This window comes from Lucilia sericata, unplaced genomic scaffold (assembly GCF_015586225.1).
Source record: "Lucilia sericata isolate MDLA Ls3-8-SP2 unplaced genomic scaffold, ASM1558622v1 Contig000621F_arrow, whole genome shotgun sequence".
In the NCBI taxonomy this organism is placed as follows: Eukaryota; Metazoa; Arthropoda; class Insecta; order Diptera; family Calliphoridae; genus Lucilia; species Lucilia sericata.
In genome coordinates, this window is record NW_023994627.1 from 157,634 (window position 1) to 185,569 (window position 27,936).

General features: G+C 30.1%; 1 protein-coding gene across 1 annotated transcript; it reads right to left on the bottom strand.

Moving 5' to 3' along the window:
- LOC119606774 (ceramide transfer protein) lies at positions 1-27,691 on the bottom strand. Its single transcript, XM_037960356.1, has 9 exons — positions 26,481-27,691; positions 21,235-21,542; positions 21,040-21,124; positions 20,742-20,951; positions 3,546-3,779; positions 3,224-3,455; positions 810-1,012; positions 617-752; positions 1-557 (listed from the first exon to the last, which is right to left on the bottom strand). Exons 1-9 carry the CDS (start codon positions 26,820-26,822, stop codon positions 430-432), a joined length of 1,878 nt encoding a protein of 625 aa, XP_037816284.1. The 5' UTR covers positions 26,823-27,691; the 3' UTR covers positions 1-429.
- Between the last annotated feature and the right edge of the window lie 245 nt (positions 27,692-27,936).

Genomic DNA, 27,936 nt, shown 5'->3' on the forward strand with positions numbered 1-27,936 from the left:
TATTTTAGAAAATAATAAATTTAATTAAAAACTTATCAATTAGTTTCAAAGCAATATGTAAGAAATATTTTCCCTTCATATAGACAAACTCATTTGATCATTTATTTTCGAAGTTTAACATAAAGTTCTTTCTGCAGTTTTCTAAAACATTAATGTTTAAATAATATTAGCAGTAAATAAGAAATATACTATTAACAGCTATAAAAAATAGATTTTTATAACTTCCAAATTACATTTAGAATTGCAACAACTTATTCACAACAATTACATTACACAAATTGTAGCTAGAAAAACAATAAAGAAAAAAATACATACATTTCAAACATTTGCTTTTAACGGAAAAGATAAACAGGAAAAAAATATATAAAATATAAAATTACTTTACTATAACAATAATAATATTAATAATAAGAATGAAAATGGCAAATATCAGAACATAATGGGTTTCTCTTTGCACTGGTCTATCACGTAGCCGGTAAAACGTTTAAGGAACTTTGGATATTCACGCTTATAAACAGCGCGTAAAGCAGAAGCAGGAGCCCAGCCACCGGGATTAACTGAAACAAAAAAAAACCATTAAACAAAATTACAGATTTTTACTTGAAATCTAACTTACCCACTGAACAATAGGTCACCTTACAAGTTAATTCATTTCTATTTAATTTATCATGTTTAGTTTTACCCGGCGGTAAAATGGTTTGACAGGCAAGTATCACTGTTAAAAATATTCTCACACATTTGCCATTTTTCGACTGTGGAATAATCATTTCATTACACTATTGAAGCAATTAATTTGTTATAGAACTTACCTCTTGTTTGGAATACTCTGTTGAATTATTACAAACTATCCAGGTGTCATAGGCACCATCATCTAGACCATCTGTAATTTTGCGCATATGAGACCAGAATAGGGCATCTCTTTGACTAGCGGGCCAAACACGTTTGTGTGTTTGTAAAAATAAAAATGTATCAGGTGAGATCTTTTCCAAAATAATACAATCTTCTAAGGTAGCTGTTGGTAGAAAATAAAAATTTAATCAAAAATTAATATACAGAAATAAATAAAATATTTCTAAAATATTTCTAAAACTTTTCTAAAGATCACTTTTCTGTAGAAAATTGCTCTAACGATCACTTTTCTACTAAAAACGGCTCTAACGATCACTTTTCTATAGAAAACTGCTCTAACGATCACTTTTCTATAGAAAACTGCTCTAATGATCACTTTTCTATAGAAAACTGCTCTAATGATCATTTTTCTATAGAAAACTGCTCTAACGATCACTTTTCTATAGAAAACTGATTTAACGATCACATTTCTGAAGAAAACTGCTCTAACGATCACTTTTCTACTAAAAACGGCTCTAACGATCACTTTTCTATAGAAAACTGCTCTAACGATTACTTTTCTATAGAAAACTGCTCTAACGATCGCTATTCTACAGAAAATTGCTCTAACGATCACTTTTCTGTGGAAAACTGTCTAACGATCACTTTTCTATAGAATATCTATAGAATGAAGATCACTTTTCCAAAGAAAACTGTCCTGACGACCACATTCCTATAGAAAACTGTCCTGAAAATCACTTTTCTAGAGAAAACTGTCCTGACGATCACTTTTCTATAGAAAACTGCTCTAACGATCACTTTTCTAAAGAAAACTGTTCTAACGATCTTTTCTATGGAAAACTGTCTAACGATCACTTTTCTATAGAATACTGTCTAACAATCACTTTTCTATAGAAAAAACTCCTAAATATCACTTTTCCAAAGAAAACTGTCCTGACGACCACTTTCCTATAGAAAACTGTCCTGAAGATCACTTTTCTACAGAAAACTGTCATGACGATCTCTTTTCTATTGAAAACTGCTCTAACGATCACTTTTCTAAAGAAAACTGCTCTTACGATCACTTTTCTAAAGAAAACTGCTCTAACGATCACTTTTCTATTGAAAACTGCTCTAACGATCACTTTTCTAAAAAAAAAACTGCTCTAACGATCACTTTTGTAAAGAAAACTGCTCTAACGATCACTTTTCTAAAGAAAACTGCTCAAACGATCACTTTTCTAAAGAAATCTTCTCTAACGATCACTTTTCTATAGAAAACTTCACTAACGATCACTCTTTTATAAAAACTTCTCTAACGATCACTTTTTCATAGAAAACTTCTCTAACGATCACTTTTCTATGGAAAACTTCACAAAAGATCACTTTTTAAAAAACTTCTCTAACGATCACTCTTTCATAGAAAACTTCTAAATATAACTTTTCTATAGAAAACCTCTCAGGTATAAAGTGATCGACACAGAAGTTTTTTTTTTATATAGAAAAGCGATCGACAGAGAGGTTTTCTATAGAAATGTTATCGACAGAGAAGTTTTTTATAGAAAAGCGATTCTCTATCGATCTCTTTTCTCACAAACTTTTCTATAAAAATCTTCTCTGTTGATCATTTCTCTTTAGAAAATATGTCTGTTGACCACATCTCAAGATATAACTTTTCTACAGAAAACTTCTCTCTCGATTTACTTTTTCAGAAAACTTTTCCGTCGATCACTTTTCTATAAAAATTTCTATGTTGAACATTTTTCTATAAAAAACATATCTGTCAATCACGTTTCTATAGAAAACTTCTTTGTCGATCACATTTCGTTAGAATAAACTTCTTTGTCGATCACTTTTCCATAGAAAACTTCTCCGTCGATCGCTTTTCTATAAAAAACTTCTCTATCGATAACATTTCTATAGAAAACCTCTCTGTCGATCGCTTTTCTATAAAAAAACACTTTTGTGTAGATCACTTTTCTATAAGAAAACTTCTCTGTAGATCACTTTTCTTTGTCGATCACTTTTCAATAGAAAACTTCTCCGTCGATCGCTTTTCTATAAAAAACTTCGCTATCGATAACATAAAAAAAACTTCTGTGTCAATCACTTTTCCATAGAAAACTTCTCCGTCGATCACTTTTCTATAAAAAAACTTCTCTATCGATAACATTTCTATAAAAAACCTCTCTGCCGATCGCTTTTCTATAAAAAAAAACTTCTGTGTCGATCACTTTTCTATAAGAAAACTTCTCTGTAGAAAACTTCTCTGACTTTTAAATTTATATAGAAAATATCTCTGTCGATCACTTTCCTTTAAAAATGTTCAACTTAAAGAAAATTTATGGAATATTTTCTTAATAATAATAAACTTAATATTATCTTTTATACTCACTTTCCCAATCATTGCGAAACTCAGGCATAAAGAAATAATGACACATTTCTCTAGCCGTTACTCCCTTAACCGTATGATAGGCTTTCAAAGGATCCATAACCATACCATTAACCTCCTCCTCACGTTTATACATTTTTATTTCACCCTCATCGGCAAATATTTGCCAACCATTACCATCCTGTCCCACACCCTGGCGAGCATAATGTAATTGTTCCATACAAACACGATCAATCTATTAAAAAGTAAAAATGAAATCAAAAACATAAATAATAATTTCCGTTTAAATTTTATTCAATTCTTTTTCGTCTTAAACTACACTAACCTCTGGCCATAAATTGTGTGATTTCGCTAAGGCACCGGTACCAAACTCTTCGGCTGCACTGCCCTCTTCATCATCGGGTTGTGCTAAATGTATTGAATTGTGTGTGGAATTCTGTGATTGCTGTGATTGAAGTTTTAATTTGGTTCGTAATTGCATGTCCTCTTCAATTTTATCCAAACCAGTTTCGACGGCATCGAAAAATTCATCTTCTGGTAGGGTGGAATGTGGTCCTTCCTGTAAATGTTAATAGAAAAATGTACACATGTTTTAATATTTTCCATTTGCGTGTTAATAGTTTGTTGTACATTTTTTTAAGTTAATTTTTTATCTTGTTTAGTTTTAATTTATGCAATGGGAATATAGAATTAATAAAGCTTTTTAATTAACGACGATACAAATCTGTTACATGTTTTAATAACATTTTTTTTAACAAAATTTCTGTGTTTGAGTATTTTAACAAGAACAACTTTAAATATGTAGTTAGATGTCAACACTTTAATTAATTAGAAATTAAACAAAAACAACAAGTTGTAAGAGTAAATTTTGAAATTAAATTATTAAATTTATTAAAATATTTGAAAAGAACGAACATTGATTTGATATTTTCTCCAAGTAATTTAAAAATAAATTTTTTTTTAATTTCTCTATTGATGACTTTTCTATAGAAAACTTCTCTGTAGGGCACTTTTCTAATGAAAATTTCTTTGTTGATCCCTTTTCTATAAGAAACTTTTCTGCGGATCACTTTTCTATAAAAAAAATTTTCTGTCAATCATTTTTTTTATTAAAAACTTCTTTCACTTTTCTATAGAAATCTTCTCTGTGGATCACTATTCTATATAAAATTTCATTATCGATCACTTTTCTAATGAAAACTCTTTATCGATCACTTTTCTATCTATTACTTTTCTATAGAAAACTTCTCTGTTGATCACTTTACTATAAAAAACTTCTCTATAGCTCACTTTTCTATAAAAAACTTCTCTATCGCTCACTTTTCTATAGAAAACTTCTCTATCGATCACTTTTCTATAGAAAACTTCTCTATCGATTACTATTCTATAAAAAACTTCTCTATCGATCACTTTTCCATAGAAAACTTCTCCATCGCTCACTTTTCTATAGAAAACTTCTCTATCGATCAATTTTTCTGCCGATAACTCTTCCTTAGATCACTTTTCTATAGAAAACTTCTCTGTCGATCACTTTTCTATGGACAACTTCTCTGTCGATCACTTTTCTATAGTAAACTTCTCTGTCAATAATTTTTTTATTAAGAACTTCTTTGTCAATCTCTTTTCTATAGAAAAGTTCTCTGTCGATCACTATCCTATAGAAAACTTCTCTATCGATCACTTTTCTAAAGAAAATACCTTTATCGATCACTTTTCTAAAGAAAACACCTTTATCGATCACTTTTCTAAAGAAAACTTCTCTATCTATCACTTTTCACTTCTCTGTCGACCATTTTACTATAGAAAACAGCTGTATCGCTTACTTTTCTATAGAAAACATCTCTATCGCTCACTTTTCCATAGAAAACTTCTCTATCGCTTATTTTTCTATAGAAAACTTTTCTATCGCTCATTTTTCTATAGAAAACTTCTCTATCGATCACTTTTCTATAGAAAACTTTACTGTCGATCACTTTCCTATAGAAAACTTCACTGTCGATCACTTTTCTATAGAAAACTTCACTGTCGATCACTTTTCTATAGAAAACTTCACTGTCGATCACTTTTCTATAGAAAATTTCACTGTCGATCACTTTTCTATAGAAAACTTCACTGTCGATCACTTTTCTGTAGAAAAATCCACTGTCGATCACTTTTCTATAGAAAATTGTCCAGTCGATCATGTTTCTATAGAGAACAGTCCTATTTATCACTTTCTCTAAAAAAAACTTTCCTGTCGATCACATTCCAATAGACCATTTTTCTATACAAAACTGTCCTTCTGTTTTCTATAGAAAAAAATATACTCTAGATCACTTTTGTATAGAAACTGTCCTGTCGATTACTTTTCTATAGAAAACAATCCTGTCGATCACTTTTCTAAAGAAAACTTCTCTGTCCTTTCTATAGAAATCTTCTCTGTAGATCATTTTTCTATAGAAAACAGTATCGAAAGTATATCTATAGATTATTTTCAATAAAAAAACTTATCACTTTTCTAAAGAAAACTTTTCTGTCGATCAATTTTCTATAGAAAACGCCTCCATCGATTACTTTTCTATAGAAAATGTCACCATCGATCGATCACTTTTCTATAGAAAACCTATCTATCGGTAACTTTTCTATAGAAAACTTATCTATCGGTAACTTTTCTACAAAAAACTTCTCTAGTGATCACTTTTCTATAGAAAACTTCTCTGTCAATCTTTTCTATAAAGAAAAATTCTATATCGATTTTTTGTTTATATAGAGAAATTCTTCTTCGATCACTTTTCTTTAGAAAAGTTATTTATCGACCACTTTTTTCTAAAAGACTTCTCCATCGATCATGGTTTTATAGAAAATCTTTCTATCGATCTTTTTCATAGAAATATTATATATCTTTTCTATAGAAAACACCTCTCTCGATCACTTTTCTATAGAAAACACCTCTGTCGATCACTTTTGTAAGGAAAACTTCTCTGTCGATAACTTTTCTATAGTAAATTTCTCTGTCAATTACTTTTTTATTAACAACTTCTTTGTCGATCACTTTTCTATAGAAAACTTCTCTATCGATCACTTTTCTAAAGAAAACACCTTTATCGATCACTTTTCTATAGAAAACTTCTCTATCGCTCACTTTTCTATAGGAAACTTCTCTATCGATTACTTTTCTATAGAAAACTTCTCTATCGATTACTTTTCTATAGAAAACTTCTCTATCGATCACTTTTCCATAGAAAACTTCTCTATCGATCACTTTTCCATAGAAAACTTCTCTATCGATCACTTTTCTATAGAAAACTTCACTGTCGATCTTTTTTTTTCGATCACTTTTCTTTTGAACTTTTTTCCAAAAAACTTCTCCATCGATCATGGTTTTACAGAAAATTTTTCTATCGACCTTTTTCATAGAAATATTATATATCGATAATTTTTCTCAGAAAACTCCTATGTCGATCAAACATCTATTCTATAGAAAATTTCACTGTTAATCACTTTCCTATAGAAAACCTTTCTCTTGAAATTTGTCTATAAATTTTCTAAAAAATTAAAAATTTTTAGAAAATATTCTCCAAATAAAATTCGGTCGATATTAAAGTTCAATTAGAAAACTAAAAATTTATAGAAAATTTTATACCTTTAAAAACCATCTGACAACGGAAGCTAAAATACAAAATAATTCATTTCAAAAGCAACAATTTACCAATTACTCTATTAACAGGTTGACACATTTATTATTTATGTTTTTCTTTTTAACTTCATCTATAAATGTCATTAAAACGCGTGTTTAACGCTAACAACCGACAAATAATTAATTAAAATAAAATTTACTTAAATATATTAAATTAAGTATTAAAGCTTAAGCATAAACAAATAGATACAAACAATTGTTTATTTAAACACTAGAGTGTATAAATAAATAAGTAAATAAATGAAGTCGTTGACTTGCATTAATAATTAGGCTAAATTTGTGGTAACACTCTTCAAAAAGTAACAACATACGTTTACCAAAAATAAAATCGTATAATTTATTTTTACAAATGACCTTAACTTTGGCCTAAAATAGAAACAAACCGTTTTGTAGTTTTTATGACAGCCAGTCAACTACTAAATGGTATTTCCATTTGGGCCATAATTAAATGTTAAAATAAAAATACTTGATGGAAAAAATAAAAGAAGGCAGTTGGTATAAAATAAATAAAAAATAAAATCTTTATAAACAAATTTTAAAGTTATTATATTTTCAATGTTTAAGTAAGATTTAATAAATATTTTTTATATTAATTTTATTTAAACAAAAAGTTGTAATAAAAGTTAACAGTTATGGTAAAGTATGAAGTGAATAAATGGTTAAATAAATTAAGTTTAAAATGTCCTTGAGTTGAACTAGAAATTTACTGTATAGATAAGCACTACAATTATTATAAAAGATTTTTATCATCTAAAGAATCAGTTCCAGTTAAATTGTTAATAAACTTTATTCTAGTTAGAACTTTTATATCGATTACGTTTTAAAAGAAAATTTCCCCATCGATTATTTTTCTGTATAAAACTTTTCTGAAGATCACTATCTATAGAAAACTGTCCTGACGATCACTTTTCTATAGAAAACCAACCTGACGATCACTTTTCTATAGAAAACCAACCTGACGATCACTTTTAATAGAAAACCAACCTGACGATCACTTTTCTATAGAAAACCAACCTGACGATCACTTTTCTATAGAAAACCAACCTGACGATCACTTTTCAATAGAAAACTGTCCTGACGATCACTTTTCTATAGAAAACTTTCCTGACGATCACTTTTCTATAGAAAACTGTCCTGACGATCACTTTTCTATAGAAAACTGTCCTGACGATCACTTTTCTATAGAAAACTGTCCTGACGATCACTTTTCTATAGAAAACTGTCCTGACGATCACTTTTCTATAGAAAACTGTCCTGACGATCACTTTTCTATAGAAAACTGTCCTGACGATCACTTTTCTATAGAAAACTGTCCTGACGATCACTTTTCTATAGAAAACTGTCCTGACGATCACTTTTCTATAGAAAACTGTCCTGACGATCACTTTTCTATAGAAAACTGTCCTGACGATCACTTTTCTATAGAAAACTGTCCTGACGATAACTTTTCTATAGAAAACTGTCCTGACGATCACTTTTCTATAGAAAACTGTCCTGACGATCACTTTTCTATAGAAAACTGTCCTGACGATCACTTTTCTACAGAAAACTGTCCTGACGATCACTTTTCTACAGAAAACTGTCCTGACGATCACTTTTCTATAGAAAACTGTCCTGACGATCACTTTTCTATAGAAAACTGTCCTGACGATCACTTTTCTATAGAAAACTATCCTGACGATCACTTTTCTATAGAAAACTGTCCTGACGATCACTTTTCTATAGAAAACTGTCCTTTTCTATAGAAAACTGTCCTGACGATAACTTTTCTATAGAAAACTGTCCTGACGATCACTTTTCTATAGAAAACTGTCCTGACGATCACTTTTCTATAGAAAACTGTCCTGACGATCACTTTTCTATAGAAAACTGTCCTGACGATCACTTTTCTATAGAAAACTGTCCTGACGATCACTTTTCTATAGATAAACTTTTCTGTCGATCACAAAATCTCTGTTCTATATAAAACATTTCTATTGATTCTATAGAAAACTGTACTGTATACTGTACTTTTCTATAGAAAACTGTCCTGTTGATCTTTGACTTTTCTATAGAAAACTGTCCTGTCGATCACTTTTCTATAGAAAACTGTGTTGGCGATGAGTTTTTTATAGAAAATTGTTTTGACGATCACTTTTCTATAGAAAACTGTCCTGTCGATCACTTTTCTATAGAAAACTGTCCTGTCGATCACTTTTCTATAGAAAACTGTCCTGTCGATCACTTTTCTATAGAAAACTGTCCTGTCGTTCACTTTTCTATAGAAAACTGTCCTGTCGATCACTTTTCTATAGAAAACTGTCCTGTCGATCACTTTTCTATAGAAAACTGTCCTGTCGATCCCTTTTCTGTACAAAAACTTTCTATAGAAAACATCTCTTCCGGTATTCTATGGAAACACTTTTATAGAGAAAACTCCTTTGTCGATCACTTTTTTATAGAAAACTTCTCTCTCTCTCTCTTCTGTAAAAAACTTCTCTGTATATCAATTTTCTATAGAAAACTTCTCTGTTGATAACTTTTTTATAGAAAACTGTCACTTCGCTGTAGGTCACAGTTTTCTTTTAGACCCACAGAATAGTAAACTTCTACGTCGATCAATTTGGGTTTAGAGCTTGTAATAATTTCTATATTCTCCTATAGCAAAAGCTTAACTTTAAGTTATTGACTTCCTTTTAAATTGATAAAAAAAAAGTTGACGTCATTTCCCAACTCCATTAACAAAAAAAAACCCAACAGCAACTAAATATTGCAAAATATTATAATTTTATAAATAAATTAATTCAAGTTTTATTTCGTAGTTTAAAAAGATAAAAATTTATTGTTCTAATAGAATTTATTTTGAAAAAAATGAAATAAACCCACGTCAGATCTATTTGATCATGCGTTAAACGTGATCAAAATACCACTTTAATTAATAAAAAAAAAACGCAAAAATAAGAAAAAAAATCACAAAATATTTTTACAACTTCCAACCAAAAATTAAATGACAGACACAAAAGAATTTCTATAAATGAAAATGAAAGCAACACGCATGTTGTCTGATATGATAATTTTTTTCATTTATATAATTTACACATTCCGAATTCAGCAGGATTGTAAAGGAAATGTAAAGGAAAATCCCAAATATGTTTAGTATTCAAAATGTTTTTTTCTTTCAAAACATTCATACGTACATATCGTATATATTTGTATATACAAATCTACATAAGAATGTATTTAAATGGTCAGTTGATAAAAGTATTGCCCCTCTATATTTATTATTCTTTTCAGTTGCGCATTTTAATTATTAAATAGCTTGAAAGAAAATATTAATCAATAAAAAAATCACCAAAAAAAAAAAACAGAATTAATTTTATACCGTAATTATTGAAATTTAACTAAATTCATAGAATTTTTTGGATACTTTATAAAGGTGTAGTGTTCTTTATTGTATCATATAATTAATAAAAAGTATATTCAAAAAAGTACAGTTCTGCTAAGTAGTAAATATATTGTCACAATTAATAGTCAAAAAGGGAAGAATTTGCTTTGCAAAGGTTTTCAAAGTTAAAGGACCAAATTTTTTTAATCAATAATTTCTTGCTTCATGTTACCATTCTAGAGGATAGCTATACACTAGTTTACTTTTTATAGATCACTTTTTTGACAATTACTTTTTTAATAGAAAATGTATCTAAATTTTTCTATAAAACACATCTTAGATGCTCAGTATTCTATAAGAATGCTTCTCTGTCGATCACATTTCTACAGAAAAAATTTTTGTCCATTGCTGTCAATAACTTTGTTTTAGAAAATTTCTCTTTCGATTACTCATATCTATCAATGAACAGAAAACTTCAGTATTGATCACTTTTCTATAGAATATTTCTATATCAAGCACTTTTCTATTGAACACTTTTGTATCGATCACTTTTCAATAGATAACTTACTTTTCCAGAGAAAACTTCTATAACGACCACTTATCTGTAGATTACTTTTCTATAGAACACTTCCCTAAAGAACATTTTCTATAGAATAATTCTCTTTCTATAGAAAAATGATATGCCTATCTCTGTCAAACACTTCTTAAAGACAACTTTTCTATCAATCAATAGAAAGGTTCTATATCCGATCACTTTTCTATTGAAAACTTCAGTACCGATCATTTTTCTACAAAACACTTATATATCGATTACTTTTCAATACGCAACTTCTATATTGAACACTTTTCTATTTGAAATTTCTGTATATAACACTTCTCCACCAATCACTTTTGTATAGAAAATTTTACTGCCGATCACTTTTCTATAGAAAACTCCTCTATCGATCACTTTTCTATAGAAAACTCCTATATCGATCACTTTTCTATAGAAAACTCCTCTATCGATCACTTTTCTATAGGAAACTTCTCTATCGATCACTTTTCTATAGAAAACTCCTCTATCGATCACTTTTCTAGAGAAAACTCCTCTATCGATCACTTTTCTATAGAAAACTCCTCTTCGATCATTTTTCCATAGAAAACTCCTCTATCGATCACTTTCCTATAAAAAACTCCTTTATTGATCAATTTTCTATAGAAAACTCCTCTCTCGATCACTTTTCTATAGAAATCACCTCTATCGATCACTTTTCTAAAGAAAACTTCTCTATCGATCACTTTTCGATCACTCTTCTATAGAAAACTCTTCTATCGATCACCTTTTTATAGAAAACTGTACTGTCGATCACTTTTCTATAGAAAACTTCTCTATCGATCACTTTTCTATAGAAAACATCTCTATCGACCCTTTTTCTCTAGAAAACTTTTCTATCGATCAATTTTCTATAGAAAATTCCTCTATAGAAAACTCCTCTATCGATCACTTTTCTATAGAAAATTCGCTATCGATCACTTTTTTATAGAAAACTCCTCTATCGATCCTTTTTCTCCTCAAACTCATCTATCGATCACTTTTCTATAGAAAACTCCTCTATCGATCCTTTTTCTCTAGAAAACTTTTATACTTTACACTTACACTTTTCTATAGAAAATTCCTCTATAGAAAATCCTCTATCGATCACTTTTCTATAGAAAACTCCTCTATAGATCACTTTTCTCTAAAAAAAAAACTCCTCTATCGATCACGTTTCTATAGAAAACTTATCAATCTATTGTTTTTCTATATAATTATTCACTGTTGATCACTTTTGTATAGAAAAATGTCCATACCTATAGAAAAGTTGTTATAGAAAACCTCTATATATCAATCAAGAGAAAACTTCTATGTCGATCAATTTTCTATAGCAAAACAGTTATATCGATCACTTTTGTGTAAAAACATTTCTGGCGATAACTTCTCAATAGAAAACTAACGATCGCTTTTCTATAGAAAACTTCTTTAACGATCACTTTTTTATAGAATAATATTCTATCAACAACTTTTTTTGATTTTAAAAATTATCTTTTTTAATAAATTTTGCACTTTATACCACTAATAAACGACTAATGATTACTTTTTTAAACAATTACTCCAACAATTACTTTAACACAAATATTATCCTTGAATTTTATGCAAAAAGGTAAAAAAAAAATATTACCAAAATTTTACCACTAAAAAGAACCACATACTCTAAATGGCCTCGTTTAACAAACCACTTAGACAACCTTTTGCTTTTTAAATTATAATAAATGAATACTAACTAGCGCTTCTTTTTGTTTAATTACTTAACTTTTTTACATTTTGGTAAAAGCACTCAGATTAACCAAATCCATTTGTTGTTAAATACAAAGTTAAGAAAGAAATACATAAACCCACACACACACACTCTTAATAAAATACTTCATGTAAAATAAATGAAGGATTTGCAAAAAATAAACACGCAAATATTTCAATGTCTGTTACTGAAGAGGACTAAGAGCAAACTGTTGCTGTAGCTGAGAACAACAACAAAATATATATTTTGTAATACACCAAATACTATGTCAATTTAAAGGGATGTAGAGATTTAAGGAGATGTTTGAAAAAAAGAAAGGAGTGTAGTTTTAGTTTTTCAACTACTCTGAATAGCAAGGATAACTAACTTTAGTTTAGGACAATCAAGATTGTTTTAATTAGATTCTTTATGTAGGTTTAAAATTGAACTAGAATAATTTCCAATTTGATTTTTAATTGATAGTCTGAGAAAATTTCATTTTATTCCATGATTTCTCTTATTTCCGGTCTGATTCGATTACTGTAAACAATTTGGTTCATGACAACTGAATATTTTTAAGTCCAAACATTTTATCTCTCCTTAATATGTAACAAGTAAGAGTGTTATATTCGGCTATGCCGAATCTTATATACCCACCACCACACCTCGTTTGACTCGAATGAAACTTACTTATGTCGAATTTCATCTATATACTCGTATATTTAGGCCAGTTTTAAGCGTTAAAGTAATTTTCTGAAGGGGACCTTATATAAGGGGTAGGGTCAATTATGGGTCGATCCTCATAAAATTTGGTAGACAGAATTTGGTTCGTATTAAATTTATTTGTGTCGAATTTCATCGCTACACTCGTATTTTTAAACCATTAATGAGCGTTGCAGTCATTTTCTGAAGAGGACCTTATATGGGGGGTAGGGTCAATCATGGACCGATCCTCATAAAATTTTTTAGATAGATTTTGACTCGTATGAAACTTACTTATGTTGAATTTCATCTATATACTAGTATTTTTAAGCCAGTAATGAGCGTTAAAGTCATTTTCTGAAGGGGACCTTATATGGGGGGTAAGGTCAATTATGGACCGATCCTCATAAAATTTTGGATAGTGATTTTGGATCATAAGGAACTTACTTATGTCGAATTTCATCGCTATATTTGTATTTTTAAACAAGATATGGCTGTTAAAGCTGCTTTTCGAGGGGACACTTGTATGGGGGCTATCCGAAAACGTGGACCGATATTGCCCATTTTCAATACCAAACTAACCTTATCTATAAAAAATATTTATGTGAAATTTCAACCCTCTAGCTCTTTCATTCGGACTCTATCGTGCTTTCAACAGACAGACAGACAGACAGACAGACAGACAGACAGACAGACGGACGGACGGACAGACGGACAGACGGACAGACATGGCTAGATCGTCTTAAAATTTAATGAGGACCCAGAATATATATACTTTTGTGGGTCTATGACCAATATTTCGATGTGTTACAAACGGAATGACAAAATCAATATACCCCCCATCTTTTTTGATGGTGGGTATAAAAACATATACATATCAGTCATGTATGAATAATACATGACCATAAAAGTTACAAAAAAAGCTATAAAATTGCAAACTAACAATAAAATTGAGTGCAGCACGTTTTTGTCTAAAGCTCTTCATAAAAAAAAAAGTTAAAAAGGATAATACTTCACAAACAAATAAAAGTACATTTAAAGCTTAAAGTTTAAACACTAAAACAGTAAATATCTAGTTACTTTGTTTAAAAAGGAAAAGGAAACCAAACTTACTAAACCATTTTTACTACCAATTTGTAAACCTTTAATCATATAACGTATCGAAGGCATTTTGTTAACACTGTTTCTGTTTTATAGTTATTTTCAAAAAAACTTGTTTGAAATCCTTTTCAAAATTTAGAATTTTTAAACATTAAACCACAATCGCGTGTTAATAATTTTTTTATATATATGTATATTTTATTAATTATTTTTCTTTAATAAATTAATCAAGTTTTGTTTATACAAATTCGACTCGTTTTATTTTAGGGGCGTATATTAACGTTGTTGACGCTTTAAATGATGACAACAAACTGAATTATTACTCAACAAATTTAATTTCTGTTTAAGCCAACTTTGCATAGAAAAACTTAAAAAAAATATTTAATGGCATATACGCAAATAAAATGTGGAAAGACATTTAAAGTTAATAATAAGATTGTTTTAAGTAAACAAATAATAATGTATAGAAGAAGAACTAAAACATAAGAGGATCAATTTATTGTTTAACATTATTTTTCAACTATGTACAATGTACATACTTCCACAAGTTTGAAAAACTATATATTATTGAGGGAACCGCTTTTGCTTGATATTGCAAAAGTAGTTGCTATGATCTGTACTGTTAATAAATTTTCTATAGCATTTATATCAGTTGATGATCAACTTCAATGGGAAGCTAACTGTTATTTACTTTTCTATAGAAACAAATTTCCAACGAACACTTTTCTATAGAAAACTGTACTAACGAACACTTTTCAATAGAAAACTGTACTAACGAACACTTTTCAATAGAAAACTGTACTAACGATCACTTTTCTATAGAAAACTGTACTGACGATCACTTTTCTATAGAAAACTGTGCTGACGATCACTTTTCTATAGAAAACTGTACTGACGATCACTTTTCTATAGAAAACTGTACTGACGATCACTTTTCTATAGAAAACTGTACTGACGATCACTTTTCTATAGAAAACTGTACTGACGATCACTTTTCTATAGAAAACTGTACTGACGATCACTTTTCTATAGAAAACTGTACTGACGATCACTTTTCTATAGAAAACTGTACTGACGATCACTTTTCTATAGAAAACTGTACTGACGATCACTTTTCTATAGAAAACTGTACTGACGATCACTTTTCTATAGAAAACTGTACTGACGATCACTTTTCTATAGAAAACTGTACTGACGATCACTTTTCTATAGAAAACTGTACTGACGATCACTTTTCTATAGAAAACTGTACTGACGATCACTTTTCTATAGAAAACTGTACTGACGATCACTTTTCTATAGAAAACTGTACTGACGATCACTTTTCTATAGAAAACTGTACTGACGATCACTTTTCTATAGAAAACTGTACTGACTATCACTTTTCTATAGAAAACTGTACTGACGATCACTTTTCTATAGAAAACTGTACTGACGATCACTTTTCTATAGAAAACTGTACTGACGATTACTTTTCTATAGAAAACTGTACTGACGATCACTTTTCTATAGAAAACTGTACTGACGATCACTTTTCTATAGAAAACTGTACTGACGATCACTTTTCTATAGAAAACTGTACTGACGATCACTTTTCTATAGAAAACTGTACTAACGATCACTTTTCTATAGAAAACTGTACTGACGATCCCTTTTCTATAGAAAACTGTACTGACGATCCCTTTTCTATAGAAAACTGTACTGACGATCACTTTTCTATAGAAAACTGTACTGACGATCACTTTTAAATATAAAATTGTACTGACGATCACTTTTACATAGAAAATTGTACTGGCGATCACTTTTCTATATAAAACTGTACTGACGATCACTTTTCTATAGAAAACTGTACTGACGATCACTTTTCTTTAGAAAACTGTACTGACGATCACTTTTCTTTAGAAAACTGTACTGACGATCACTTTTCTATAGAAAACTGTACTGACGATCACTTTTCTATAGAAAACTGTACTAACGATCACTTTTCTATAGAAAACTGTACTGACGATCACTTTTCTATAGAAAACTGTGCTGACGATCACTTTTCTATAGAAAACTGTACTGACGATCACTTTTCTATAGAAAACTGTACTGACGATCACTTTTCTATAGAAAACTGTACTGACGATCACTTTTCTATAGAAAACTGTACTGACGATCACTTTTCTATAGAAAACTGTACTGACGATCACTTTTCTATAGAAAACTGTACTGACGATCACTTTTCTATAGAAAACTGTACTGACGATCACTTTTCTATAGAAAACTGTACTGACGATCACTTTTCTATAGAAAACTGTACTGACGATCACTTTTCTATAGAAAACTGTACTGACGATCACTTTTCTATAGAAAACTGTACTGACGATCACTTTTCTATAGAAAACTGTACTGACGATCACTTTTCTATAGAAAACTGTACTGACGATCACTTTTCTATAGAAAACTGTACTGACGATCACTTTTCTATAGAAAACTGTACTGACGATCACTTTTCTATAGAAAACTGTACTGACGATCACTTTTCTATAGAAAACTGTACTGACTATCACTTTTCTATAGAAAACTGTACTGACGATCACTTTTCTATAGAAAACTGTACTGACGATCACTTTTCTATAGAAAACTGTACTGACGATTACTTTTCTATAGAAAACTGTACTGACGATCACTTTTCTATAGAAAACTGTACTGACGATCACTTTTCTATAGAAAACTGTACTGACGATCACTTTTCTATAGAAAACTGTACTGACGATCACTTTTCTATAGAAAACTGTACTAACGATCACTTTTCTATAGAAAACTGTACTGACGATCCCTTTTCTATAGAAAACTGTACTGACGATCCCTTTTCTATAGAAAACTGTACTGACGATCACTTTTCTATAGAAAACTGTACTGACGATCACTTTTAAATATAAAATTGTACTGACGATCACTTTTACATAGAAAATTGTACTGGCGATCACTTTTCTATATAAAACTGTACTGACGATCACTTTTCTATAGAAAACTGTACTGACGATCACTTTTCTTTAGAAAACTGTACTGACGATCACTTTCCTTTAGAAAACTGTACTGACGATCACTTTTCTATAGAAAACTGTCCTAACGATCACTTTTCTATAAAAAACTGTCCTGACGATCACTTTTCTATAGAAAACTGTCCTGACGATCACTTTTCTATAGAAAACTGTCCTGACGATCACTTTTCTATAGAAAACAGTCCTGTCGATCACTTTTCTATAGAAAACAGTCCTATCGATCACTTTTCTATAGAAAACTATCCTGTCGATCACTTTTCTATAGAAAACTATCCTGTCGATCACTTTTCTATAGAAAACTGTCCTGTCGATCACTTTTCTAAACTTCACTGTCGATCACTTTTCTATAGAAAACTTCACTGTCGATCACATTTCTACAGAAAACAGTCCTGTCGATCACTTTTCTATAGAAAACTGTCCTGGCGATCACTTTTCTATAGAAAACTGTCGTGGCGATCACTTTTCTATAGAAAACTATCCTGTCGATCACTTTTCTATAGAAAACTGTCCAGTCGATCACTTTTCTATAGAAAACTGTCCAGTCGATCACTTTTCTATAGAAAACTGTCCAGTCGATCACTTTTCTATAGAAAACTGTCCAGTCGATCACTTTTCTATAGAAAACTGTCCAGTCGATCACTTTTCTATAGAAAACTGTCCTGTCGATCACTTTTCTATATCAAACTTATCTATCGATCTCTTTTCTATATAAAACTTGTCTATCGACCACTTTTCTATATAAAACAACTCAATCGATCACTCTTGTGTATGAAACTTCGACTACTTTTCTATATAAAACTTCCCTATCGATCACTTTTCTATCTATCACTTTTTTGTAGAAAACTCCTCTATCGATCACTTGTCTATAGATAACTTCTCTATCGATCAATTTCTATACAAAACTTTTCTATCGATCACTTTACTATAGAAAACTTCTCTACCGATTACTTTTTCATAGGAAACATCTCAATAGATACATACAATATTTTCTATAGGAAGCTTCTTTAATCTATTTTATATAGAAAACTTCTCTGTGGATCCATTTTCTAAAAAAAAACTTCTCTGTTGATTACATCTTTAAAAAAAATTATACATTCAACCATGTTTTAATAAAATAAGACTATCCTGCCGATCACTTCTATACACAAAACTGAGCTGTCGAGCACTTTTGTAGAGAAAACTAAGTTGTTTTTGTGAATAAAGATTATTTTCAATTTTGGAAAATTTAAAGTTTGTGTTACAAATTATCAGTTCCACTGTTTAAACTAACTGACAAATTCATTCAATTCATTGCACACACAACACCTTCTTCTTAGCCCTTCATAAACGTATGCAAACATAATTATATACATAAATACGTACAAAACAATTTATATTTGTTTTATGAAAACAACCCCTCTTTTTACAAAAAGTTAAGCTTTTGCTAATAGTTTTTCTCTTCTCCTGTCTATTGGCCATAGAAAAATGTCAATGAACCAAATGAGGAAATAATAATAATAAAATTGTGTATATTTTTGTATGGACAATGCACTTGTTGACAGGTCACTGTACTATAATGATTATTATGTTATAGTTTTGTAACATTTTCTTAATAAATTAAACAAAAAAAAAAAACAATATGGAAATAAAATAAAGTAAAACAATGCAAAATTTAATGGATAAGAAGAGCAATATTTTGATATAAAATAAATTTTATTTTAAATTAGTTTATTTTGTGAATCAAAAAAAAAAAACAGCAAAACAACTTTGCATGTTTGAATAAATTCCAAGATAGACAAAATTGATAAATATTTAATGTTAGAAAGTCAGTTATTTAAAGCATTTTAACGCTAGTATGTAATTTAATTATACTAGATATGAACACCTCGAATACAACAGACGTATACTTATATTTAATAGCTCAATAAATTTTAAAATAAAAGTTAATGAACATTGGTTTTTACTGAATAGGGGAAAATATTATGAATGAGTAGTATTTAATTGGTTTAAACGATTTTAACTAATGTTTATATGTTAAAATATTAAGGACATTAATCACTTGCATTATATCAAGTGTTTTGAAATATTTATGAGTCATGTGTATTTCTTAAATAGTCATTAAAGAAATACTTAAAACGAAAAATGTTTTTACTATTTTTATTGTTCGTAAGAAATTCTTGCAATATTATTTGAAAAAGAAAGCTTATATTTAGAATAGATATTTGAACTGAACAATTTTCATACGATTTTAATATGGAAAGCTTTCACTTTTCTATAGAAAACTTCACAGTCGATCAATTTTCTATAGAAGACTTCACTGTATAAAACCTTTGTTCTATAGAAAACATTACTGTCGATTACTTTTCTATAGAAAACTATACTGACGATCACTTTTCTATAGAAAACTGTCCTGTCGAACACTTTTCTATAGAAAACTGTACTCACGATCACTTTTCTATAGAAAACTGTACTGACGATCACTTTTCTATTGGAAACTGTACTGACGATCACTTTTCTATAGAAAACTGTACTGACGATCACTTTTCTATAGAAAACTGTACTGACGATCACTTTTCTATAGAAAACTGTACTGACGATCACTTTTCTATAGAAAACTGTACTGACGATCACTTTTCTATAGAAAACTGTCCTGTCGATCACTTTTCTATAGAAAACAGTCCTGTCGGTCACTTTTCTATAGAAAACAGCCCTGTCGATCACTTTTCTATAGAAAACTGTACTGTCGATCACTTTTCTATAGAAAACTGTCCTGTCGATCACTTTTCTATAGAGAACTGTCCTGTCGATCACTTTTCTATAGAAAACTGTCCCGTCGATCACTTTTCTATAGAAAACTGTCCCGTCGATCACTTTTCTATAGAAAACTGTCCCATCGATCACTTTTCTATAGAAAACTGTCCCGTCGATCACTTTTCTATAGAAAACTGTCCCGTCGATCACTTTTCTATAGAAAACTGTCCCGTCGATCACTTTTCTATAGAAAACTGTCCTGTCGATCACTTTTCTATAGAAAACTGTCCCGTCGATAATTTTTCTATAGAAAACTATCGTGTCGACCATTTTTCTACAGAAAACTATCCTGTCAATCATTTTTCTATAGAAAACTGTCCTCTCGACCACAGACAGAAAGCTTTACCGTTTATAAGAAAAGTTTTCATTCAATAACTGATCTTTTGAAAACATTTATACAAAAAACTTTCTGATCAATCACTTTGCTATAGAAATCTTCAATGTCGATCTCTTTCCATTCGATCGATTTTCTATAGAAAACTTTCCTCTTAATCATATTTTCATAGAAGCATATCGCGCTAACAGAAAAGTAAAAAATCCCACTCACCTCCAAATCAGGTCCCGGGTATGAAATACGTTTCAACTTTTCCATTTCTTCCTTATTTTTACGACTTTGTTCTTCAATCTTTTTGCGTTTTTCAATTTCTTTATCCAATTTCTTTTTCCATATTTCATCATTTTCCGCTATAATTTCCAAACAATGCTGTAAAGTGCTTAAAACACCAGAAGTAGTGGCGCGGAAAGTAATCGATTCACCCTGACAAAGTAAAAGGAATAAATACAAATGTTTATACAATATGTTTAAATTACATAATAAATAATTTATATAAATATTATAAATTTACCTTAAAATCAATTGGTTTTAAGCCATCACCTAAATCCAAAGGTATATCTGTGCCTTTATATGCTTCCGCACATGCATCAAAATATCTGCAATGGAAAAAAAAAGAACACAACAAATAGATAGACATCAATCGATTTACAATTTATATAAATATGTAAGTAAATTATTAATATTTAATGTTTTAATATTAAATTACCTTTGCAAGGTTTCTATTTGTCCAAATAATATATCCTTGAATGTTTCAATTTCGCCAACTTTCTCCTTGAGATTACGTTGGGACTTTTTCAAACTACTGCCACTAGCTACTGAAACAGTATTTGATTGTAATGACATTGTACTGCCATGACGTCTCAATGATGTTGTATCTGTGCTAGTGCTGTCTTCTTTATACATACGTAATACTTCTACCCAGTGCATACGATCCTCGGGTGTTTCCGCACGTAAACACCAGTTATTATAATTATTGACCACAACATCAAAACGTAATTCATCCGTTTCATGTGGCTAGAGTTTAAATAGAGAAATTGTATAGCATATGGTTAGGAGCATTTTAATTAACGTTATGAGATTGGTGTAAAGTTTTTAATAATAATTAGGATTGGTAATATACAATAATAGAATGTATTTTAAGTACAATTTTGTTTACATATAATTATTATTTTTATATTATTAATCATTAAAATATTTCAAACAAAAAGTTTAGAAATTGCATTTATAGCGAAACAGAAAAAACATGATACAATTTATTGTGACGTTTTAGAGCTATTTTTTTTATCATTAAAATAAATAACTTCAGGGTAATTTACATTATTGCGGTATTCATTTACTTGTATATTTTTTATTCTATTTAAAATTTGTTTTTTGATAAAGTTAATGAGGTTGTGACAAAAGAGTATTAAAGGCAAATCAATGAATATATAATGGACGCAAAAATGATTAATAATGTAAATAATCTATACAAGTGTTTTCTGACATTTTATCAATATGTTCAATTTCTATTAGTAATTGGAGTATTTTATTTTAGAATTTAAAAAACATGAGAGATATCAAGCGCATACAATTTTGACTTTTCCAAACAGTCTTTAACCTTTGATCAAACGTAGTTTGTTTTTAATAGAAAACCTTTCTTTCTGTAGACAAATTTTGTTATGATCTGATTTCCTTCAATCTCAATCCTTTCTGAAAAGGATAGTTTCGAAAACAACAAAAAACTATCCTGTCAATCACTTTTCAACTTTAACCTGTACTGGCGATTAATTTTTAATCATTAGGCGATTACTTTCTATAGAAAACTGTACTGCATAACACTTTTCAGTAGAAAACTATTCATACGATAATTTCTCTGTAGATAACTATCCTGAACACCAGTTTCCTACAGAAAACTTCCATGTTCTGATGAAGATCACTTTTCTATACAAAACGGTGCTTTTTTACGAAAATCAATCTTACCTCTCGGTAACTTTTCCATAGAAAACTGTCCTTACAATCACTTTTCTAAACAAAACTGTCCTTTCAATTACTTTTGTGATCACTTTTCTATAGAAAACTGTCTTGTCGATCACTTTTCCATAGAAAACTGTCTTGTCGATCACTATTTTATAGAAAACTGTCTTGTCGATCACTTTTCTATAAAAAACTGTCCTGTCGATCACTTTTCTATAAAAAACTGTCCTATAAAAAACTGTCTATAGAAAACTGTCCTGTCGATCACTTTTCTATAGAAAATTGTCCTGTCGATCACTTTTCTATAGAAAACTGTCCTGTCGATCATTTTTCTATAGAAAACTGTTCTGTCGATCACTTTTCTATAGAAAACTGTCCTGTCGATCACTTTTCTATAAAAAACTGTCGTGTCGATCACTTTTCTATAGAAAACTGTCCTTTCAATCACTTTTCTATAGAAAACTGTCCTGTCTATCACTTTTCTATAGAAAACTTTCCCGTCGATCACTTTTCTATAGAAAACTGTCCTGTTGATAACTTTTCAATAGAAAACTGTCTTGTCGATCACTTTTCTATAAAAAACTGTCCTGTCGATCACTTTTCTATAGAAAACTGTCCTTTCAATCACTTTTTTTATAGAAAACTGTCCTGTCGATCTCTTTTCTATAGAAAACTGTCATGTCGATCACTTTTGTATAAAAAACTGTCCTGTCGATCATTTTTTTATAGAAAACTGTCCTGTCGATCTCTTTTCTATAGAAAACTGTCCTTTCAATCACTTTTCTATAGAAAACTATTCTATCGATCACTTTTCTATAGAAAACTGTTATGTCGATCACTTTTCTATAGAAAACTGTCCTGTCGATCTCTTTTCTATAGAAAACTGTCATGTCGATCACATTTCTATAGAAAACTGTCATGTCGATCTCTTTTCTATAGAAAACTGTCATGTCGATCACTTTTCTATAGAAAACTCTCCTGTTGATCACTTTTCTACAGAAAACTGTCCTGTTGATCACTTTTCTACAGAAAACTGTCCTGTCGATCACTTTTCTATAGAAAACTGTACTGTCGATCACTTTTCTATAGAAAACTGTCCTGTCGATCACTTTTCTATAGAAAACTGTCCTGTCGATCACTTTCCTATAGAAAACTGTCCTGTCGATAACTTTTCTACAGAAAACTGTCCTGTCGATAACTTTTCAATAGAAAATAGTCCAGTTATCTTCGACTTTACTATAGAAAACTGTCCTGTTTATAATTGACTTTTCTATAGAAAATTATCCTGTTGATCTTTGACTTTTCTCTACAAAACTTTCCTTTTGATCTTTGACTTTTCTATAGAAAACCATCCATCAAGTTTTAATAGATAACTATTTACTTTCAAAAAGAATACTACCTTTTTTTATATAGATTTCTTTCCTGTAGAAAATTTGTATGAAAAACTGTTATGCAGGCAAAGTTTAACTTTATTTTATCGAGGAAGCATTTCATCCTTACAAGAAAACTCTACAAATTGTTAAAACTAATAAAGTCAAAATACTATTAAAACTCCACCCGCTATATTAAAATCGGCAATATTTTTATACTGTTTATAACCTTGTAAGGCGAAAAAAAAAAAAAATATTTAAAAAAATTTCTTCAACATTGTAGACTTGGCGTAATTTATGAGTCAACATTTGTTTGGCTGTGCTGGCTTACCTCCCATTAAATTGTTGCTCACTTTAGAACAAAATTTAAAATAAAAACATTTCATTTCTGCACCAATTTTGTATTTGTTTGTTTTCTTTGCCACCACATTCATACACTGTTTTTTCCATTAAAAGTGCAGGGTGGTGTCCATGGTGCTGGTTGTCTTGTTGGTGGTTGTTGCTGTTTATATCATGTTTGGCCATTAAGTGCTTAATGAGCAACAACAAAATCAACAACAACAACAACAAAGTAATAAAAAAGGAACACATTAAAGTAACAAATACATTTGACAATTTAGAACATAGATAGACATTGTTGGAGAAGACATACGTCATCGTTGTCGTGTCAATTAAAGAAGAAACAAATACCAAATCCATTGAACATAGTTAAAACTTAGCAGACAGACAAACATTAGGGAGGGGTTGCAGTTTAGTTTAATAAGGAAAATATAAAGAAAACCACTTTTTTTCGTTCACTTTTTTTGTTTAAATAGATTTATTTTGGAAGTCTTTTGATTCTTGTTTTCAAAGAAATTCTAAATTTTTCTCATTTTTATCTGAAAATTTCTAATTTGATTACCTTCCTATTTGAACATTCTCTTTCTCAGCAACTCTTCAATAGAAAATTTCTCTTTCGATTACTGTTTTTTAGAAAAATCGATCCATTTTCTGGAAAACTTTGCTGTCATTCACTTTTCTATAGAAAACTGTAATGTCGATCACTTTTCTATGGAAAACTGTCCTGTCGATAACTTTTCTATAGAAAACTGTTCTGTCGATCACTTTTCTATAGAAAACTATCCTGTCGATCACTTTTCTATAGAAAACTATCCTGTCGATCACTTTTCTATAGAAAACTGTGCTGTCTATCACTCTTCTATAGAAAACTGTCCTGTCGATCGCTTTTCTATAGAAAACTTTCCTGTCGATCGCATTTCTATAGAAAACTGTCCTGTCGGTCGCTTTTCTATAGAAAACTGTCCTGTCGATCACTTTTCTATGAAAAACACTGTCCTGCTGATCACTTTTCTATAGAAAACTGTCCTGTCGATCACTTTTCTATGGAAAACTTTCCTGTCGATCACTTTTCTATAGAAAACGGTCCTGTCGATCACTTTTCTATAGAAAACTGTCCTGTCGATCACTTTTCTATAGAAAACGGTCCTGTCGATCACTTTTCTATAGAAAACGGTCCTGACGATCACTTTTCTATAGAACACGGTCCTGTCGATCACTTTTCTATAGAAAACGGTCCTGTCGATCACTTTTCTATAGAAAACGGTCCTGTCGATCACTTTTCTATAGAAAACGGTCCTGTCGATCACTTTTCTATAGAAAACGGTCCTGTCGATCACTTTTTTCTTATAGAAAACGGTCCTGTCGATCACTTTTCTATAGAAAACGGTCCTGTCGATCACTTTTCTATAGAAAACTGTCCTATCGGTCACTTTTTAATAGAAAACTGTCCTGTTGGTCACTTTACTATAGAAAACTGTCCTGTCGATCACTTTTCTATAGAAAACTGTCCTTCGATCACTTTTCTATAGAAAACTGTCCTGTCGATCACTTTTCTATAGAAAACTGTCCTGTCGACCACTTTTCTATAGAAAACTGTCCTGTCGATCACTTTTCTATAGAAAACTGTCCTGTCGATCACTTTTCTATAGAAAACTGTCCTGTCGATCACTTTTCTATAAAAAACTGTCCTGTCGATCACTTTTCTATATGTCCTGTCAATCACTTTTCTGTAGAAAACTGCCATTCACTTTTTATAGAAAACTTCTCTGTCAATATATATTCTATAGAAAACTTCTATATCGATACCTTTTTTACAGAAAACAGCATCGAAAGATTATCTATCGATCATTTTCAATAAAAAGCTTTTAATTTTCAATATAAACCTTCATTGTCTATTACTTTTCTGTAAATAATTTCTCTGTTAAACGCTATTCTATAGAAAAAAAAAACTCTCTTCTCTTTAGATCCCACGAGTGAGGACCCATCTAATGTTTTGCAAGTATACCAGTATATGTATTTAAAAATAAAAAAATCAACAACTAATATCTAATTGTATCAATGAAACTTTTGTGGTCAAAAGTCACTTATACATGATTGGATCTCTTAATTGAATTTTAAAAATAGAACAAAAAGCAAAGCGTGTTTTAATGTTCTACATAATATTGACTGACTGACGTCGACGACGACGACTACTATTCTTGTTTGATGTTATTTTATACAGTTTGATTTAGTTTTTTATAAGCATGAACTCGTATTTAACATTACATTAAATTCTTACTTTTCCACTTACCTTAATGGTGGCTTTACTTAAACTTATAGCACCACGGCAGCCAAAATCTGATTCCGATTCGGATTTGTAATAGGATAAAGTGCCATCTTTTAAAACAATATAGCGTGGTTGCCAGCCATAAATATAATTGGTCCATTTACTTAGATAACCACGTAACTCAACGGTGCTATTGTCTATAAATTCCAAATCAGATTCTTCCGATTGTGAGGCAGAATCATTATTGAGCAGCACGGTGTTGTTCGATTCGGCTATAGTGACTTGTGGTGTTGCTGAGGGCGCCATTTGGGGTGGGGCTATATCGCCAACACCACCACCACCATTTAATTGTTTAATGTATTCCATTGTATTAATTGTTGTGATTGTTTGTTTGTTTATTTAAGAGTTTAGCAAATACTGCATGAAAATATGTAGTTCAACAATTGTTGGAGTTTTCTTTGCTCAACACACATTCATTAATACATACAGATACCACTCTCTCTTTTGGCAGCCAGCAATGTAGACAATTGCCGGACCCTATAAGTGGACCTCTGCTTTACAACTATGCCTTGGGGACCCAGTGGGCAACACAAGTGTTTAAAAATAAGCTAGAATGTTAAAACACATTCAGGGCCACGTAATTTAGACTTTTGTTCGATTAGCTGCTCCACCATATAGTATAATAAATACAATTATTAATAAATATTCGTATTGTTACAAATTTATTGTTATCTTAACTTGTTGTGTTTAGTTGTTGTTGCACTTTTTAAAATGAAATAAAACAAAAAAAAACTAATCTTTAATTTATTTTCTCTGATATTGACTGGTTATCCATACACCGGTGGTTTACGTTTGGAACACTTTCTTAATCATCAAAAGCACACACATTTTTTATTTTTATGTTTAAATTCAGCACAATTATCACAAAGAAATAAAAATTTTCTTTCTTTTTTAATTTTCAAGTTAATGGACGGCCTTGTATTTTTATTTTTGATTTTGTATTTATTCCACTTCACTTGAAATACTTTTTATTTAAACTTGTATTATGCAAATTTATTTTAATTAAAAATAATTTTTTAATAATTAATGTTTTATTGTTTTATTTATTTCTATCACTTCTTTACGTCTCTCGCAATGTTGTCACTATTTTTCCAACAACTTTATTTATGGCAATAATTTTTTGTTTTTGTTATTCTTTGCCTTCTTGTTCACATCTGCACGAATGACATCGAATAGCAGAGAAAAAGAAGAAGAACAAAAATTCTAATTTGTCATTGTAATCAGCTGACTGGTTTGGTGAGATAAACAGTAACAAAAATACCGTTGTATGGTGAATTACAAGTTGGGTTGAGTTCATCTCTTTATAGAGTTGTATTCGTTTGTTTAAAAAGGGAAATTACCGTTATATTTGAATTAATTTAAGTAATATTATTAATATACAAATACAGCAGAAAGAAAGAATAGGAATTGCATTGAATAA